Source organism: Lucilia cuprina, chromosome 4 (genome assembly GCF_022045245.1).
Source record: "Lucilia cuprina isolate Lc7/37 chromosome 4, ASM2204524v1, whole genome shotgun sequence".
NCBI lineage: Eukaryota > Metazoa > Arthropoda > Insecta > Diptera > Calliphoridae > Lucilia > Lucilia cuprina.
Genome location: NC_060952.1, coordinates 44,198,814 through 44,218,763, shown reverse-complemented (window position 1 = coordinate 44,218,763; position 19,950 = coordinate 44,198,814). Strand labels below are relative to the sequence as shown.

Genomic DNA, 19,950 nt, shown 5'->3' with positions numbered 1-19,950 from the left:
TCTTATTTTGAAACTTCTACACAACAGACTTTAGGGTTTAAAATTATTAAAAAATTAAAAATATTAAATTTAATTGCTTTAAAGAAACCAATTATACTTTTTATTTTATGTATTTCTTAATAATAACAATAATCAAATCACTTCACACACTAAATATAAAAAAGAATATAAATATATTATTTTTTACATTTTTTAAATAATAAAAAAATAAATAAATATTTTTCTTTGTATCTTTTTGTATCCACCACTACCACCTCTACTTCTACTACTACACCATACAAAATATTTAAAATAAAAATCCACAAACAATCTATGTTGAACACTGCGTAATAAAATTAAAACTACCATCAACGCACTTTTCTTTTATGTTGAATTTTTTAATTTGTTTATTTCCTTATTTTGTTAATTATGCCTAAAATTATTTGTAAAAAATATAAAAAAATCAAAATTTATGTGTGTGCGTGTGTGTTAAAAAAATCGAACTACCGACTACCCACCACTCCTCCTAACAACGACATGGTATGGAAAAATCAAAACAATTTCCTTTCTCCTCCTACAACTACTTGTTGAATATTTAAATGTGATTGTAAATGAAAATTTAAACAAAAAGATTTTCCACCCGGCCAACTTTATAGATCGAGTGAGAAATTCGATTCATCGGAATTTCATAATTATCAACAACAAGGTTTGCTTGCTAATTCTATTTGAATTTAAATTTTTATTATTATTTTTTTATGATATAATTTCGCTAAATGTTTCTAAAATTTGCCTGATTTTCGTTTTTTTTTTTAATTTGGAAAATTTGGTTTTTTATTGTTTTGGCCAACTGTATAAAATGAAGAGAGAAAAAATTCAAAATTTATATATAAAACTAAATCAATATAATAAACATTTAACTAATTAGTTACATGAATGACTGAATGTTTGTGTTTTTAAATAACTGCATTTTGTATTAAGTTTTATGTTCTTTTTATTACATTTTTGTTGTTTATGAATTTTTATTTAATTAATTTTTAAAACAAAAGAATAATATTCATATAAATAAATTAATTAGTTATTATTAAATAATATAAACGAAATGTTTATTGCTTGTTGTTTTAGTAGTTGTCAATGCGAAATTTATGCAAAATTCAAAATATTAAATGGTATGACCTTTGACCGTGTAGGGAAATGTATTGGTTGTGATGAATTTTAATTAAATAATATAAATAAATTAAATAAAAATTTCGTTAGATTCGTGTTTATTAAATAATTGTTTCGTAATTTCTAAAAAAAATACTGAAATTTCCAATCAAATTTTTTAATTAAATTGAAAAAAAATTTAATTAAATTTAAGAAAGTTTTAATTAAATTGAAAAAAATTTGAGTTAAATTAAAGAAAAATTTAAATTTAATTGCAGAAATTTTTAGTTGTATTTATAATTTTTTTGTAAAGTTAAAATTTTTTCAGAAAAGTTTCTAAATATCTTTAGAAATAGAATTGCGAGAATTCGAGATATTTACTTAATATTCTTATGAAATTAAAAACTTAACATTTCGCTAATACCGTTTCTTAACCACAAATGAATTAATCATTCCGACATATAAATATAAATATATTCTGTAACTTGCCGCAAAATATTTATAATTTTTTAAATGTTTACTTTGGGTGTGGATTTGTAATAACTACTTTAAGTGCAAAAAAAAAAAAAAAACAAAAAATAAATACAATTAATTATATGTTTTAAAATCAAATATAAATATGTTTTTCAACTACATACATACATATAATTATGTATATGCTTGTAAAAATATTGACATTTGATATTTATTAAATAAATTCTGTTTCCAATAAAATAGAATAAACATGCAAAGTTAATTAATCTTTATTAATTTGGTTTATACATGTACGAATCAGTTTTTTTATTGAAAATGTGAAATTTCATACAAATATGAATTCATATTAAATTTCAAATAAAAAGTTCTAAATACAAAAAAGATCTACCGCAACAAATATTCTTTCTATATGAAATAATTTAATAAAGAAAACAATTTATGAGGAGCATTTTATTGATTGATTTTATGCCGCCAGCGTCGGAAAAATATGAATAAAATATTTATTGTGTTGTGTGTGTTTTTTTTTATTTTATTAAGCATTTAACTGCCGCATTTGTAAATTTTAAATGAAAATTGATTTGCAGATTATTTTACAAGATATTCAAATGCTTTAACAATTGTTTTATATACATCTGTATGTGTACATTAAAATATGTTAATTTATTATACATTTTATCGTAATTAACCTTTTAATATTTTGTTCCTATTATTATAAAATATACTAAAGTACCCGTTGTGCTTCGCTACCCTAATCTAAATTAAGTTCAAAATTTAGATTACAAAAATATAATGGAATATAAAAAATATTATTCAAATGTAAAAAACCCAGCAGAAAACTTACATTAATGATAAACTTACATAATGATTACACAAAGTAATTCATTACATGATTAATTACAATTACTTGTAATGTGTAAATGAGAAATAAGCAATTAATTAAGTAATTGACCAAAAACCAATTACTATTACTTGTAAGTTCATGTAATTATAATGAACAATATTTAAAATTACAAGCAATTGCAATTGTACAATTTTCAATTACAATTTAAAATAATTATAATTACAAGTAATTGTAACTGGGAAAACTTTAATTACAGTTATAAGTAAACGTCAATTACAATTAAAAGTAATTGTAATTGGTAAAGCATAAATTACAATTACCTCAAATGTAATAGAAAATGTAATCATTATCCCTTAAACCTGCACAATACCATGTTAAGTCATTGTTTTAACACGTGGATGGCAAGTACTTAGCACGATCGATTACAAATAGGGAGATAGGTAATGTTTCTGAGCAAAACAATATAGTAAGTACTTACATAATATATTATTTGTAAGTTATTACTAAACTCTTTCAAAGTAATGAAGACGGTATATAGCAGTCTTTGAAAAGTCAGTTGTTGAGTAATTGTAAGTCGTTACATTGTTTTTGCTGGAGAAATATTAGTTCTAAGAAGAAGTTTAGTGGAAAATAATAAGTGAAAAAGTAGTAACAGCACTTTTCATTACTCATTACCATTTCAATTCACTATTTTAATACGGCGTAGACATTGGAGAGAACTACTTACTACGCTAGCCTACAAAGATGTACTTAATTACAAAAAAGAAGTTAACACCATCTTAATATAAATAAATTTAAATTATTTGTTGCAAAATGTATCTTATTATGGGTTAATTTTAAATAAAATTTAAGAATAAAAAATTTTTAAATTTTGGAAATGCGATATTTGGGCTGTACTCGGGTGGGTACAACGGGACAATATGGGTATAAATACAAATAAATAAAAAAATTTAAAGCAATTTTTATTATTAGTATTTTTTTAATATTTTGGTACTTTCCTACATAAAAATTAAAATCAATTAGTATTAAGAATTTTTCTATTAAATTTACTATAAAATGTATTGAAATTCTCTGTGAATTACCGTATTCAGTCCACTTTTTCGACACTTTATTGATATTTGTGCTAAAATATATTAATTTAAATTCATCAAATGGGATGTATTCTTCATTGGAACTATTGTCATACAATTCTCATTCACCAGTAATTAACTGTATTTAGCAAATCCTTTTTGTCTATTTCTTGGCAATATTTGGAAAAATAATAAAAAACCCTAAATGTGAACTGATTTTATAATAGATAAGTAGCAGCACTTACAAAGCCTTCTAATTTTTTTTACCAAAATGGACATAAACATCAAAATGGATGATCGGTTTACTTAATTTTGCAGTTAAATTTCATTTAACTCAAAATGGAAGTTTGACATCAAATTGCAATAAAAGGTGCAAAAAATCGAAAAATTAAATTAAATTTAAAAATTAATTAAATTTAAAATTTATCGTTATGTTTTTATGATTTTATAATTCATTACATTTAGTATTTGGATTCTATAGTAATATTCCAAAAATAAAATTGTACAAAAAACTCAGTAACATGGATAATCTAACCGAAACTTGTTCTTTTTTGTACCCAAGCGAGTACAGTGGAAACGAATGGGTTAAATGTTGTGTTTTTGCAAAAAATAATAAAATTGTTTATAAAGAGCATTTTTTCAGTTGGTCCGATGTCTTACAAACAGAATAAATGCTTAGTTATTTTATTGACAAAAGTCAAAAATTCTTATCATTTTCTATGCAAGTCATTACTAGAATACTTAAAAGTAATGTATTAGAGTACTTTAGACTATGTAGTAGATACTAAAATGTACAGACTACAAATGTAAGTAAGTACATCTTTCATTCTTCGGTACTCAGGCGAATGTCAACAAATTTTCTAAAATTACCTAATAATACAATACATAAATCCGACGGAATACAAGTTGCGATTGTCACTAAAAAACCTATTCGACCCATTTTATACTCGAGAACAAAATATAGTTATATCAGCATTTCGATTCAACATTGTACTAATTGTATTTCCTTTGTGGTATTTCTTTAAAATTCGCTTTGAAAATATTTTAAGCAAAATAAACTATTTGATAACTAAATTCCTAACTTTTATAAATTTTAACAAAATTTCGATTAATTCCAATTTATTTACAAATTGTATGTTCTTTGACTACTACTACTGATTTGTGAAAATATATAAAAAGTATTTCACGAGATTTCATATGTATTGTTAGTCACGTTTGGTTTAAACCATAGCTGCTCTCTAAAAAGTTTTTATTTAACGAATAGTTAATCCAAAAATTTGCAAACGTTTTTTTAACCATAAATTGTTTAAGTAAACAAATGACTAAAAAAGTCAAAAGAATTTAAAAACAGTTATTTCGCATGACTTCATAGACAAATTTGTTCAATTCAACTGCCATTTTTTTTAGTTGAAGCGGCCGGCGGCGGCAAAGCAGAAAATAAAATAAACTCAACTAAACTAAACCGGCATTAGTACATGTTAAATTGTTAATTACCATCACAACTACACTTTTTTCTTGTGGGAATTTTAAAGTGTTTTAATAAACTTTTGCAATAATGTTTTGCTATTTATACTTCCTTTTGCTGGTTTGTGATGATTCTTATATCATGGTTGCCAAATGTTTTCAAAGGAAAATCATTAATCTAAAAAAAGTTTTATAAAATTATGTAGAAATTTTGAATTGTTTGTATAAATTTCATAAATATTCTGAAAAATCCAAAATAAACTTTCAAAATCTCTTGGCAACTCTGTTCAGTAATAGTGTATTTTTTTATCTCATTATTTATTTATTTACCTTTTGGTGGCTAAAAAAATTGCAAATATTTTGCTAACAAAAATTTATAATTTTTTGTTTCTATCAAAAACTCAATGTGTAAATATTAAAAAAAAAATCGCAAAGACAAAAAAGTTTAAAAAAGTCTTACATTACGTCATTCATTTTGTACAAGGCGTTGTCTTGTCGTTATTGTTTTGTTTCTATATTCACTCGGGGTTTTTCATTCTAACTGAATGGCCAAAAAAATGAAAAAAAAAAAACTGAAGCGTAAAGTGAATGATTGTAGAGTTTGTATGTATATTAAGCATTCTATTAAATGTATGATTTCTTTTTGTAAAAATAAAACTGCACACTATATGTTTAAGCCGTATTTCATTAGATAATGTTAGCTAATTAATATAATTAGGAAAGGTAATAAATAGGTTTACTGCTTTCTAATGACTGGTTTCGTCTATGACTTTTATTCAATCTTCATATAAAGTATTTGAGAATTATAATAAAAATATATAAATTTTTTATGGAAAACTATCAGAGCCCAGTTCGTGAAAATGAAAATGATCGGTGCATTTGGAACTTACTACTAGAATCGTAGTAAAATTTAAAATATTGTAGAAGTATTTAAAAATTATATATTAAATACTTTTTGTATCAGAGATAAAGTTTAGTTCAGTGGAAAACAAAAATATAAATTTGAATGCGTTTTCTATTTCGATAAAAATAAATTTGTACATTTTTAATTTTTTAACATTTTTTTCAATTGATTCCAAGAAGTTGTTTCGGAACTAGTATGCATTCCATTGAACTAGTGCAATAGCAATATTTTCAAAAATCTATTTCCTTAAAAACACATTAGAAGTATTTAATAAATTCAAAAGAATGGGTTCCAGAAGTAATGGCGATACTACTAGTTCCAAGGCTGTTGTTTAAGAATCTGAAGTGGTTCTGTTTTTACTCGTTCTAGAACTAGTAGTTTTTAGAACAAGTTCTAAAATTTTTCCTGGGTAGATTATTTTTTAAATACTAAATTCTTTAACATTCTGTTACAAAAAATAATACTTTACAAATAACAATATAATTTTTACAGTCAGAATAATAAAAATAAATAAATAAACAACAAACAAATCATGTCTTTTTAAACACACTATACATTATTTCTACATATAAACTTGCAACTCGAGACTTTTTTTATAAAACAAAAAATAACTGAAAAATAAAAAGTATACAAAAAAAAAAATTAACAAAAGAAATATTTTTCGTTTGTGGGCAACATAAACGCATTCCATTTCCATTTAATTTATACTGCAAATAAAATGAATACAAACAATTCGAAAAATTTAAACAAAATAAAAGTAAAAAAATAATAAGAATGAAAAGAAATCGTGAATCGCACCTTATCTGTATGTTTAATTAGGTTAATTTTAGTTACGTTTTTATGACTCCAAAGGCTAAAAACCTCTAAAAACAAATTTGGTAACAAATAATAAATTTATTTCATTTATATTTTAGACACTTTAGTCTATTGTGAACCAAATTTGGGGTTGAGATATAAAATGGGGAAGTGAATTGTTTGTAGATTATTTAAACTAATTAAGAGTATTTAGTGAAGTTTTTTTTTTGAATGGTTTGTATGCGTATTATAATTTGAGAACAATTCCTAAAAGGTAGTTAATCAGTTGAGCATATACATATGTATGTTTGATTTTGGAAATGAGTTTAAACATACTTATGTGTACATACATTTGATTAGATTCATTTTACTAAAAAATTTAGAACTTGTTCTAAAAAATTAGTTCTAAAACAAATGAAAATAGAACCACTTCACATTATTAAACAACAACCTGGAACTAGTGATCCCGCAAATTCTGAAATCCGTTCTTCGAAACATTGTTAGAGTTTTAAAATACTTCTAAAGAGTTTTCAAGGAACTAGTTTTTTGACATTGGTTGTACATTAATACTAAACCCAGCAAAATGTTTACTTACCTGGTAATTAGGCAAGTAATATTGGAGAAAAGTGTAAGTAGTTACTTTTTGGGTGAATAACTACTTATTTTAGTTCGACGATGACCAAAAAATAAGTGGTTACAAATCTTATTACCCAACTTTTCTGGATTAAAAACTAGTTTTACAGTTATTTTGTGTGTTTTCTAGTGTATTTTCCTAATCAATGCCCCATTAAAAAGTAATTTTATTATTCTATCTGGAATGGTTTCTACTAAAGCTTTCTTACAATCCAGTACGGCTTTAGATGGAACTTTATCACCTGATATCGTCGGTAAATATATTACGCCCAGTGGATGCTATATTCATTATAACACAATTTACACATTCCGTTATTGGTTGGATTTTCTCTGGAAATTTTTCTTGTGGTTAGGTTAACGGTGGTATATTTCTGTTTTTGGGTCTTTAATATAGAACCACAGCCCAACTTTGTCTCCCAATTGTATGTAAGTTTTCTAAATAAAATTAAAAAAAATCAAAATATGAAAAATGATTAAAAACGCGTATGTCCTGTAAATCATTGATCTCAACACGAAATTAGAACGAGTATTAGCTATAATCATGTGTTCTTAAACTACTTGTGGAACTAATAAAATTTTTGCTGAGGTTTATAATCTAAAGGGCTGCTTTGTTGTGTCTAAGTTTTGGCAATATTTTTTGGATTTTTTTTATATATATTTTGAATTTTACCAGACTATGATAGATTGAATGAAAGAATGATATCTTTTAACTCAGTAATTTATGAAGATATTAATCGCTTATTTATGATTTATTAAGTACATGTTTTCTATATAAATTCGTACAATAAGTATTCAATAACCTTACTAAGCGTTTATAAAAATTAATAAAAGTCTTTGTCGTTTTTGGGTTGTCAGTGATGTTAAATCGTAGGATACGAATGTTTAATTCTCAGGTCAAAACATACTAGTGTGAGATTTTGTTATTACAGTGCACTCGCGGTAACGTGAACACCGTCTAACGTGAACAAGATGTTTTTTACATTGACTACTCTGTAACGTGAACAAACACAGAAAGCTCTATAACGTGAACAAATTTTTTCACAGTATAATATATCAATTGAAAATTTTATTTCAATTGATATTTTCTCGTTATCTCGTTATACCCTACACCACTTTAGTGGGGAGGGTATATTGGGTTTGTGCTGATGTTTGTAACATACAAAAATATTCGTCCTATACCCATCTTAAGGTATACCAATCGGCTTAGAATCATTTTCTGAGTCGATTAAGCTATGTCCCTCCGTCTAGCTGGCTGTCCATGTAAACCTTGTGCGCAAGGTACAGGCCGCAATTTGGAATACACGCTTCTTTTGTCCCAAAGACGAAGCCTAGCCCCCATACAACCGTAAACCCCAAATAGGGCCTTTGGGCTTATAATTAATTTAAATGATCTATTATGTTAACAAAAGTCGACAAAACTTAGTTTTATAGAACTTTAAATGCCACTACCGATTTTTGTAATGATCGGGCTTTAGTTGACTCTATCCCCCATACAATCTCCCCTTCAGAAAATGACTTAAAGGTCAAAATTCACTTACAAACACTAATAACACTTTTAAATTCTACATAGAAGAAGACTTAACTCTCCCTACCAACATTTTTAAGGATAGGTCCATATTTTGCCCTACTCCCCTTTGAGCCCTTTTGTAAAAAATATCTTTTTTTGCAAAAAAAGTAAAAATATTCCGAAATAAAGTTAAAAAAAAACAAACTAAATTTTTTTTAAAGAATCCCGATTTTTATCATACATACTGTACAGTGGGTGAAAGTAGGATAAACAAATGTGTTTATCGAAATTACTTGTCACTGTGGTTCCAAATTACTAAAATTAAAAACATTTTTATTTATTGAATTTGCACAAAATTTGTGCCAGAAATAAAGATTTTGGAAAGCAATCTTTACATTTTTCGTATTCATTATTATTACATTTTCTAAATTGTACAAATGTAAATTACACTGACAAGTAAAGGTGTTTCGGTGTGTTTAGAATTCTATTGAGGTTCGGTGGGACTCTAATAAAGAATAAAATAACAAAAATATTTAAAAGTACATGCACACTTGCTTGTTTATTTATAATTTAATAAATAATTCGCCAACAAAGCAGAACTAACAACGAATAATGTTTAATTGATGATGAATTTATAGTGACAAATATTAAATAATTAAAAAACACACACATGCACAAGCAAGGTGAATACAATAAGAAAAGCAACTAGAAATAAACTTAAAATTTAATAAACAATTACAACTATAATAAACGTACATATTTATAATCACTTGGGGGGATTTTAATAAAAAAATTCTCCAATTCAACAAACGAGCGAATATAAAACTCATAAACGTAAATGAATTAATTCAATTCCCAATCACCACAAAAATAGCAACAAATTTATACATGAAAAATTATAAATGGCTTGAAACGAATTGAAACATAATTTTGGGTTAAAAAGAAAACAACCAAAATTTAATAGACAAAATAAAATTTTTTGGAAAAAAAACTATAAAAGAAATTTGTTTAGAATATTTTAAGAGGCCGTCGTAACACATCTAAAGAAACCATTTAAATTTTGATTAAAAACGCAAATTAAACCAAAAATGTTTATATAATGATTGAAGTGCTAAACTAAACAGTTTTACTACCACCATAACCATTAACATCTAACCAACACATTTAAATGGTTCCACATACATATCCCACCCCCTTGGGCTTAACTAATCACCCCCATCCTTTCACTAACAACTAGAACACACTGCGATACGATACTACAATATGCCACAATATGATCTGTTATGATTTAAAGCTGCCTGTCTGCCACTTGTTGAATGTTAAGCAAAGAGATGTGGTTGTAGATGGATAGAAACAAGGCCATGTAGTTATATGACTAGTGTACAACAAGTACAACAAAATTTTGTTTACTATTTTGTATACACGCAAAATACTCACTTGTTTCCGAACGTTTTCGTACAGTGTGCAACATTTGATTAAAAGCATGATTTTGAACAGGCAAATAGCAACATTTTGGTTTATTTGTGAAGCATGTGTATTTATTCAAATCACTTTTTATACACAATGTTAATGCCATTAAAAAGTGGAAATTTAATAGCTTTTGTATGTGTGTTTAATTTGAAAATTAATACGGAAAATTTTTAAAAAGTCACACATACATATTTTCATTTAATTGCCAAATAAAGATTTTGTGTAAATATTTTAAAAATATTTATAAAATGGAAAATTTTCTTTATTTTTTAATATAATAAGAGTGACAATAAAAACGATAAATTTTTTTCCAAATATAATTTTAATTACATACTTGGCAAAAGGTTTCAAATGGAAAGTGTTTTAAAAAATTGTATAAATAGAATTGATTTACAAAATAACCACTTGGAATTTCTAAATGTATTACATGATATACACTAACTTTTATATTATTGTTTTAGAATATGTTTCTTTTTTGACCAGTTAATTATATAGTTTAATTTTTCTCAACAGATTTATTCAAACATTTTTAACATTTTCCTTGTAATCAATTTGTAACAAGTATATATTACAAGCTGATGCGAAACCTGGGAATTATTACTTTTTTGCAAAACAATCATAATGAATCGAGCGTCAATAAGTATCCTTTTGAAATCAATAGTTTCCCAGTTTTCATCAAAGAAGAAAAATTATGTTTTTGTTGAAGTTTTATACCTTTATGAAAAGGTTATGCTTTATACAATATAGTTTTCCAAAAATATGAAGTATATATTATGGATTCTTTTATATAACTGAGTCGATTTAGCCATGTCGTCTACCCGTTTGTCTGTCTGTACTTGTGTATATTGAAATCAGTTTCCAGAAGATCCCAAATAATTCTTTCAGACATACGTTCGTTTTGAGTTTTCTGTGAGTAAGTGAGAACCTATAAAAGGCACTTTTTATACCCACCATCAAAAAATAAGGGGGGGTATATTGATTTTGTTATTCCGTAACACATCGAAATATTTGTCAAAGACCACAAAAGTATATATATTCTGCGTCCTCATTAAATTCTAAGTCGATCTAGCCATGTCTGTCCGTCTGTCTGTTGAAAGCACGATTGAGACCGAATGAAAAGAGCTAGAGGGTTGAAATTTCACATAAATACTTATAGATAATGGGCAATATCATACCCTCCATATAAGGTCCCCTTCAGAAAATGACTGCAACGCTCATTAATGGCTAAAAATACGAGTGTAGCGATGAAATTCAACACAAATAAATTAAATACGAAATACCAAATTCTGTCTACCAAATTTTATGAGTATCGACCCATAATTGACCTTACCCCCCTATATAAGGTTCCATTCAGAAAATTACTTTAACGCATATAACTGCCCTAAAAATACGAGTATATAGATGAAATTCGACATAAGTAAGTTTCATACGAGTCAAACGAGGTTTGATGGTGGGTATATAAGATTCGGCATAGCCGATATAAGAGTGTTATATTCGGCATAGCCGAATATAACACTCTTATCTTTTATGACAGCTAAGTTACAAAAATGTTGAAGTTAGTACTTCCTAAGTCTCGTTTCGATTCTCACTTCGACATAAAGAAACTAACAGTATATGAATTAATATTAATATAAGCCTATGAAAAATACAAACAAGTTAATCAATCTTTAACTATGACCTTTTTTCTAGAAAAAAAAAAAAAAAAAGAATGATCATCTTAAAGTTTCGCTTTTATGGCCTTTGTTTATTTTTTCTTCTTTCAAGGTCAAGTTTGTTGAAAAAAAGAACACAAAAATACGATTATAATAAAATAAAAGAGTAATAAGTTTGTAGATAAATTAAATATTAAAACATATCTAACCACATACAAAACTCATACCAGAATATATTCGTCTGAACGTACATACATACATATGTATTAAGATTTATGTAAATTTAATTATAACTTGTATCAAAAAAGTCTCGACATGACAGACAGTCTAAATGTACAATTTAACTTTTATTATAGAAAAAAAAAGAACAACAATAATAAAAACCACGTAATGAAAAATAACAGAAAAAAACAACGATGAAAAAAATTTATATAAAGACAATATAGACGTTTCAATTTTTTTATATTCTATATTTTTTAAATTTATTTGTAAATTGGATAATTTTCATATTTAAACGCTAAATGAACTTTAAAGCGGCAACAAACAAAATGGGAGATGAATATTAAATGACCTCGTAATACTGAATTTGCTAAACTAAACTGAACTAAACATTCTTTACCGCACCACACTCCTGTACCCTACACTTTTCTCCAGTACAGTAACTAATACTAATCATTCGTCGACAGTAAATTAAAAAAAAATATGACGCATTTTTAAAATAAAATTCTGATGTTGTTGTAAATTATTTCACTTTAAAAGTAAAATCATAACCCAGCTAGCATTTAGAAGATTGTTGAATGATTAATCTGAAAACTGAGTCTTTTTTGACTCCTTTTCATGATCTAAATGTGATCAATAAATTGCGCGCTTAAAAAAATGATTCGAAAATTGTGCAGATTAAAATTTGATTTATAGCAATTACAAAATGTACAGCAATTATAAATGAATCATTCAAATGTTCGAAATTTGATTATACTGTCTATTTAGTAATTTATTTCACTCAAACCTAAAAATTTACTTAGAAAAGGCTCAAAAATTACTAAAATATAATTCGAAAATTATAAAAAACGATCAAATACCTTTGACGAATATATCATTTATGATCAGCAGAAGAGTTATAAATGAATCTTATGTGATTAAACATTTAAAAAAAAATGCTAGCTGGGAACTCACACTAATACTAAATAAATATTACGATCTAGTACTTCCAGTTTTAAGCTCCTCTACTTGTACTCGTCAATATATTTGGACTCACTCACATCTTAACTTAATTCTACAATAAATTAAAGTGTGTGAATTAACGTTTTTTTTTCAGTTTTTGTTTGCTTTTTGTGTGAAAAAGTCTAGTTTTAAAAATCAACAATAAAACGAAATAAACTTGAATTTTTTCACATCGAAATTAGAAAAATAAAAATATAATTTTTAATAATGTCATGCAAAGGCAAACAAATGGAAAGACTATCTGACTAAGTGACTGACTTAGAAAAAAATGTCTATTAATATGCATAATATATATATTTTTTTAATTTACATGTTTTATTAACATAAATAACTTATTTTTGTTTTCGACATTTTAAATGTTTTTAAATACAGAATTTATTGATTTTATTTATGTATTATTTGTGTGTGTATGCGAGTATTTCGGTAGGGTTTTTTTGTGCTATTTTTAAATTTATGGCATTTATTATCGATATATTTATACATATGTATACATCACATAATTTGTATTATTTTGTAGAAATATTAATAAAAATTACTATAATCATTCATTAATAATTTTCTAATTTCAAATATTGTCTAAACATTACATATATCCACCCCCTTGCTTCTTAGATTTGTTATGTTTTTAGACAATGGCTTTAGTTAAAAGGACAAAGACTTTTGGTAACCTTCTTTACTTTTTAAACTGAGTAGGGTAAAAGGGGGACCATACACCACATATTTTTGATGCGGCCTCAAATTTGGATACTTAGAAATGTCATCCTCATGTACATATTTTTTTAACTTTTCCGCACTGTCCAAAAACGGCAATACCGCCCCATCCATGGGGTAAATGCGCCAATGGGATGGGGTAGATTTGTCATTAGTAAAATAAAAGAAAAAATTACCAAATTTTGTTCTACATCACAAGTATTACATATATTTGGCTCATGTACCCCACGGGCAGTTCTGGGATTTAGTTTCAATTTTTTCTGGCTTCAAATTATACTATCGAAAATATTATTATGCCTTATTGTTCACTATTATTGACGTTCTAATACTGACCAATATATTTTTTCTATCACAAAAACTAATTAAGTTAGCACAAAAAGTTCACACAGTGAAATATTTTCATAGCCCTTTGAAAAACATTTAATCATGTCTGCCTCCCATCATATGGAAAGTTAATATTTCAAATTTTCAGGGATGATAGATAATCGATAAACGAAAACAAAATTTGATAATTCGATAAAATCGATTACTCAGTTTTCAAGTTATTCGCTATTGGCAGATGTGCCCCTATGGCGTATGATCCCCCTTCTACCCTAAATGTAATGATTCTTGTTTTAAATGATATTATCATTATAGGAATATTTATTCGAGAGGAATGAAAATTTCAAGGGAACAAATATATCTGTTCTATTGGCGTTAGGGGAGAGTATATAAAGTACCAATCAAACTTGTTAATAGTAACATTTGCTAAAAATTGGAAGGCGGATTAATATTGAAACGTCAAATCCTATATAATTACAGTATTCCTTATTATTAGCTTCTAGACGGAAGTTCGTGTTATCACGGAAAGTGTACATCTGAACATCGAAGTGATTCTAAAAATTATTCTGAAACACTGATTAGAAATTGATGTTCAATAAATTTGTTTTTAAAAGAATTGTGCGCTTTATATAATATTTAACACAATTTCGTCATCCTAACCTAATTTTGGTTCTTAATTTTGTTTAATTAATTTTGTATCATTATGAATTTCTGTTTGTGGTAAGAAATTAACTATAAGGAGTGAGATCGAAAAATTCTTAACACACGTTTTTCATTACATTTTTCAATCAAAGTATTATTTGATTTTTTTTGATCCAGTTACCTTTGAAAAACATGTCAGTTATTATGTGTAATGTCAATTACATTAATTTTTTTGTTAATCTGATTAAAATGAGTGACCAGAAAAAGTGCGTACTGAAATTATTAAATATTTTCAACTAAACCCAACTTGGTCTTACAAAAAGTTGGCCAAGCATACAAAGGTCTGCCGTCAAACTGTTTCCAATGTTATTAAACAGTACCGGGAGAACTTGTCAGTTGATAGAAAACCTGGTTCAGGTAGAAGGAATGGTCCACATGATGTTTCTAAAGCCAAAAAAATAGAACGCATTTTCAAAAGAGCTCCCAACACTTTAGCTCAGTGCTCGGACTATTTGGTACGAAAAGTTAAAGCTAATGCATGTTTAAAAACATACAAGGCTCAAAAAGTTCCTGACAGGAACGCTGCTAAAAATTTAGAGGCCAAAAACAGAGCACGGAAATTGAAGTCAAGTTTTATAAAAAAATATTCTTGCTGCATAATGGATGACGAAACAAATGTTCTGGCAGATTTTTTGCAACTTCCAGGTCAAAAGTTTTATGTTGCTGATGCTCGAGGGAATGTTGATGAAAAGTTTATGACCCATAAGCAGACAAAATTTCCCAGAAATTTCTTGGTATGGCAAGCAATATGCAGTTGCGGCAAAAGAAGCCAATCATTTGTTACAACGGGCTCTATAAATACCGAAATTTACATCAAGGAATGTTTACAAAAAAGGCTTCTTCCATTCATAAGACTTCATAATGTGTCCACTTATTTTTGGCCTGACTTGGCATCCTGTCACTATGGTAAACAAGCCCTTGAGTAGTACAAGAACAATAATGTGGTATTTGTACCAAGAGAGGCAAATCCTCCAAACTGCCCAGAGCTAAGGCCAGTGGAGAGATATTGGGCTCTTGTTAAAAGAGAATTGAAGAGTACAAAAAAAGTGTCCAAAAGTGTGGTAGATTTTAAACGGAGATGGACTACATGTTCGAGCAAAGTGACAGAAAGCACTATAAAAACGTTAATGGAAGGGTTTCCGAAAAGGGTTCAAAATTTCATCACTAGTGATTAAAACTATAAAAATATTTTTTTTTTTTTTTGTAAATTGTAATAATAATTTGAATCAAATAAAAAAAAAAATAAAGCTGTAAGTTTAGTGGTTTCTTTTTTATAAACATATATGTATGTTAAGAATTTTTTGATCTCACTCCTTATAATTCTGCGAGAATCGGAAAATCAGTTTAAATACAATTTCTTAAAACTGGCATCGATTACGCTACAATTTCATTATAATTTTATTATAAATTTAATGCATACTTAACGATTTTTCATAGAATAGGGCAGATTAAATTTATATTCTGTTTTTGTCTTTTTGCTCCCACCTTATTTCACTTTTAAGTTGATGTGAAAAACGCCCTCCTAGCTGTTCAACATAATACACACCATTTCCACTTCTGTTTTGTCCTTCATTTCCTGTTTTGTTTTCATTTATTTATCCTAGTATAAAATTTCTTTGTTAAAAAAAAACTTGCGTTTTTTGTTCTATTAATAATGCTTTGGTTGGAAATTAATATTGTTCTATTTTTAATGTTATTTGATTGTAACATTATAAAATCAACACATAATTATAAATAAATGTAAAAAGTTATACATATTTTAAGAATTTTTAATTATTTGCAAATAAAAAAGTTGTTGTTATTTTAAATCAAGGTTTCAGAATTCATGTTTTTAGCACTTTACAACTAAAAATCTGCCAATGCTTTTTTAAATTTTAGAAAACTGTAAAAATAAACTGTAAATATTTTAAATTAGAAATGGTTTAGAAAATTTCCATATTTTTATCATTAAGTTATGAATTAATATTTGACACTTAATTAAGCAGCATTTTTGTAAATTTTTAATACAATTTTACTACATATTATTCATAATCTAAATATGTGTGTAAATACTTGCGGAATTTATATTAATAACGTATAATATTTGCATGATTAACATATTGATTTTTATTCTCATTTATCTTTCTTTTTTAATATTTTCTCTAACATTTATTACTTTATACTTAATTATATTGGCAAACAAACAACAACAACAAACTTTTTATTAATAATTTACAATTTTATTTTATTTTCTTTTTTACTCAACATCATTAGCACGTGAACAAGAACCAGACTCTGAAGGTTGGGAAGAGCGTGAAGCTTCAAGGACACATTCCGTTAAATTTAATGCCGACATACCGGTTCAAGATAAAGACACACCATTTACGCGTCAAAATACTCCACATCCCAAGGAATTAAGAGATAAAGCCAAAAAGCTATTGGCTAAAAATCGTACAGATGAGGCGCCTGGTGTATCGTCAAATTTAGATACCTTAACAGAAGAGGTAAGTGTTGGTTGGGGGGGAGTAGAGAGGGGGGTAAAAACATTAGAAATTATTAACAGAAATTTTTGCTCAGTGTAAATAAACGTTATAGCTAAACCGCAAAAAAACTTTTATTCAATCGTTTATTTAAATTTCTCTTTATAGACCGCAAAATTATTTTTAAAATTGTACAACTGTATTGTAATTATTATGGATATTCTGCAACTAGTGCATTTACATAAAATTCGTATCAATTTAATTTATATAAATCTTTTAAAAGCTTTAGTATATTGTTATAGCTCTTGTCATTGCCTAACTTCCGAAAACTTGTTCATAGAGTAAAGAGTTCTATATAGTCTGGTACATGGCATAATTTGACAGGTGGCTGCTATAAAGCATATGTTTTTTGCTGGTTGTTTAGAGTATGCTTTCTGTCAAATGTTGTTATTGTTTACATGTTATGAATGCTATTTGTTTATATTTTATATTTAATTTTTAACAGTAACCTAATTCTAGTACAAAATGTTGATTTTGTTTTGTATTCTGCATATCGGTTCTCCTTAGAACTCTATTCTTAATTATACTACTGCTAACCCAAAAAGAAGCAATTTTAAAATCGACTTCCAATTTCGATTTTTTTTTAAGAAGAGCAATTCCTAATAAGAAAAGCAATATAATTTCAGTCAAAAAAGGCATTGTCCATATTATACTTTAAACTATTAAGCTCATAAAACTTCCGAAAAAGAATAAAGAACAATTTTTAATTCCAGTGGACTAAATGCAGTCTAAATAGCAAAAATTTCTAAAAAGAGAACAGCCAATTGTATACAGATATTTTAGCAAGTTGTAAAGCTTAATTAAAAATTTAAAAGGATGAATAACAAAAAGCAACAAAGCGAAGAGAATCGTTGAACCTTCCGAAATAAACCTCTATTGAATTACAATCCTAAAGCCTCCAATATGAAAATAATACAACGACCAAATGGAATAATGCTGTTTTTCTGGATCAAAAAATAAATATCGATGGAAAAATAAGAAAATATATATTTTTCACGACGGAGTTTTCGTATGGGTTCCCAAATCTTACTATGGCACTTTTGAAATTGTATTTAAAACTAAAAAACGATTGCTGCATCGTACAAGAGAATATTAAGAGAGCGTTTTCACATATTCACATATTTCAGGGCTACAATCTCAATATCCGATTATCGTTTAACCGGTAGTAAATCTGTCTCTTAAAATAATTTTTTTGTATGGGAACTTTCAATAAATCGTTTTGAAATAACAAGAGAATTAGAATATGGGGTTAAAAGTTTCTTTAAAATTTAAAATACTTTTTATTTTTTTTTTCACTTATTCTCGAAAATGCATCAAATAAAAGTTGTAGGAAACAGCTACTAAAGTACTCTATTACTTTAGTAGCTGTTTCTCTTCAATATTATCAGACAAAATGTTAAAATAGTTGAAACCCTGAGACTGTGTTAGACGCTTCTATAAGATTATTCGCTGAGTTTGAATGTTACTTCATATTTTCTCCATCACATCTGGAATCTGAGATATTATGTCCTGAGTTTTGAGAAATCGCAATTTTTGTCCCTTTTCGAGACATCATATGGGTACCAGCCCACTCGGGAGTAGTCGGTAACGAAAGAGCGAATGTAATAGCTTTAAAGGCAGTTAAACTGACGAACGCAAAACCATTCGACGCAACAAAAGCTGAACTAAAAATATGGGTGAGAGAATCGCATAAGACCTCTTGGAATAATGAAACAGTGGGTAGAACCACGAAAATCCTATGGGGGACCCTGATGAGAGCAAGACGAAAAATCTCCTCAAAATGGGCAAATCTGAAATTAGTATGATAGTACGTATTCTGAGTGGACATTTATGCAGAATTGGACGTTCGGATTCATACGTATGTAGAGCATGTGGAGAGGACAGTGAAACTCTGGAGTACTTTTTTTGCCACTGCCAGGCATTCGTCGAAGTTAGATCCAAGTATCTTGGAAGTGATGTTATTCCAGAAATAACATTCCTGACTAACACTGATTGGAAGATTCTTAGGAATTACGTTCAAGGAACTGAGTTTCTGAACACTGAAAAATAATTCATTCAGTTCCTTATTTTTTCGTGATAAAGAGCGCAGGCCTATTTGTGGCCTAGGTGCATTTCTTCGGATTTGATGTTGTACACATCCTCCTATCAACCTAACTTAGGTACTTTGAGATCCAAAAAAGTACTCTCTGAAATATTTTTTGATACTGAAACAAAATCTCTTGTTCCATCCCTGGGACCCCTTGTTGGTAGCAAGGAGTTTTCCAACTTACACTGTAGAGTTGTAAAACACTGATTTCGTGAACAAGCTGTATTAATTTTAAATTGAGCTCCATATTATCCGTTTTTTATATGAGGAAAATTGCTAGTGGAGATTTGTTAGAAAAGCATACGATGAAAGAAAGCAATTTTATGCAAAGGTCTTTAAAGTATGGAATAGGATTGTCAAGACCTTAATGTCAGTAGATTTTATTGTATCGCTTTACAGCTCAATTTTTCGGAACTTTTATGATCTTTCTCAGGTTCCAACTTTTGAAATATAATAAA

General features: G+C 27.3%; 1 protein-coding gene across 12 annotated transcripts in view; it reads left to right on the top strand.

Annotated features, from left to right (window-relative positions):
* The window catches only part of LOC111674587 (protein lap4), a 241,099-nt gene that overhangs the window by 72,532 nt on the left and 148,617 nt on the right, over positions 1 to 19,950 (top strand). For 11 of the 12 annotated variants that reach the window (XM_046949910.1, XM_046949911.1, XM_046949912.1 and 8 more), the window contains exons 8-9: positions 611 to 685; positions 17,141 to 17,370. In XM_046949910.1, the coding sequence (XP_046805866.1) occupies positions 611 to 685; positions 17,141 to 17,370 (305 nt within the window). The remainder of the gene's footprint in view (positions 1 to 610; positions 686 to 17,140; positions 17,371 to 19,950) is intronic. The other variant, XM_046949898.1, reaches the window with a different exon arrangement.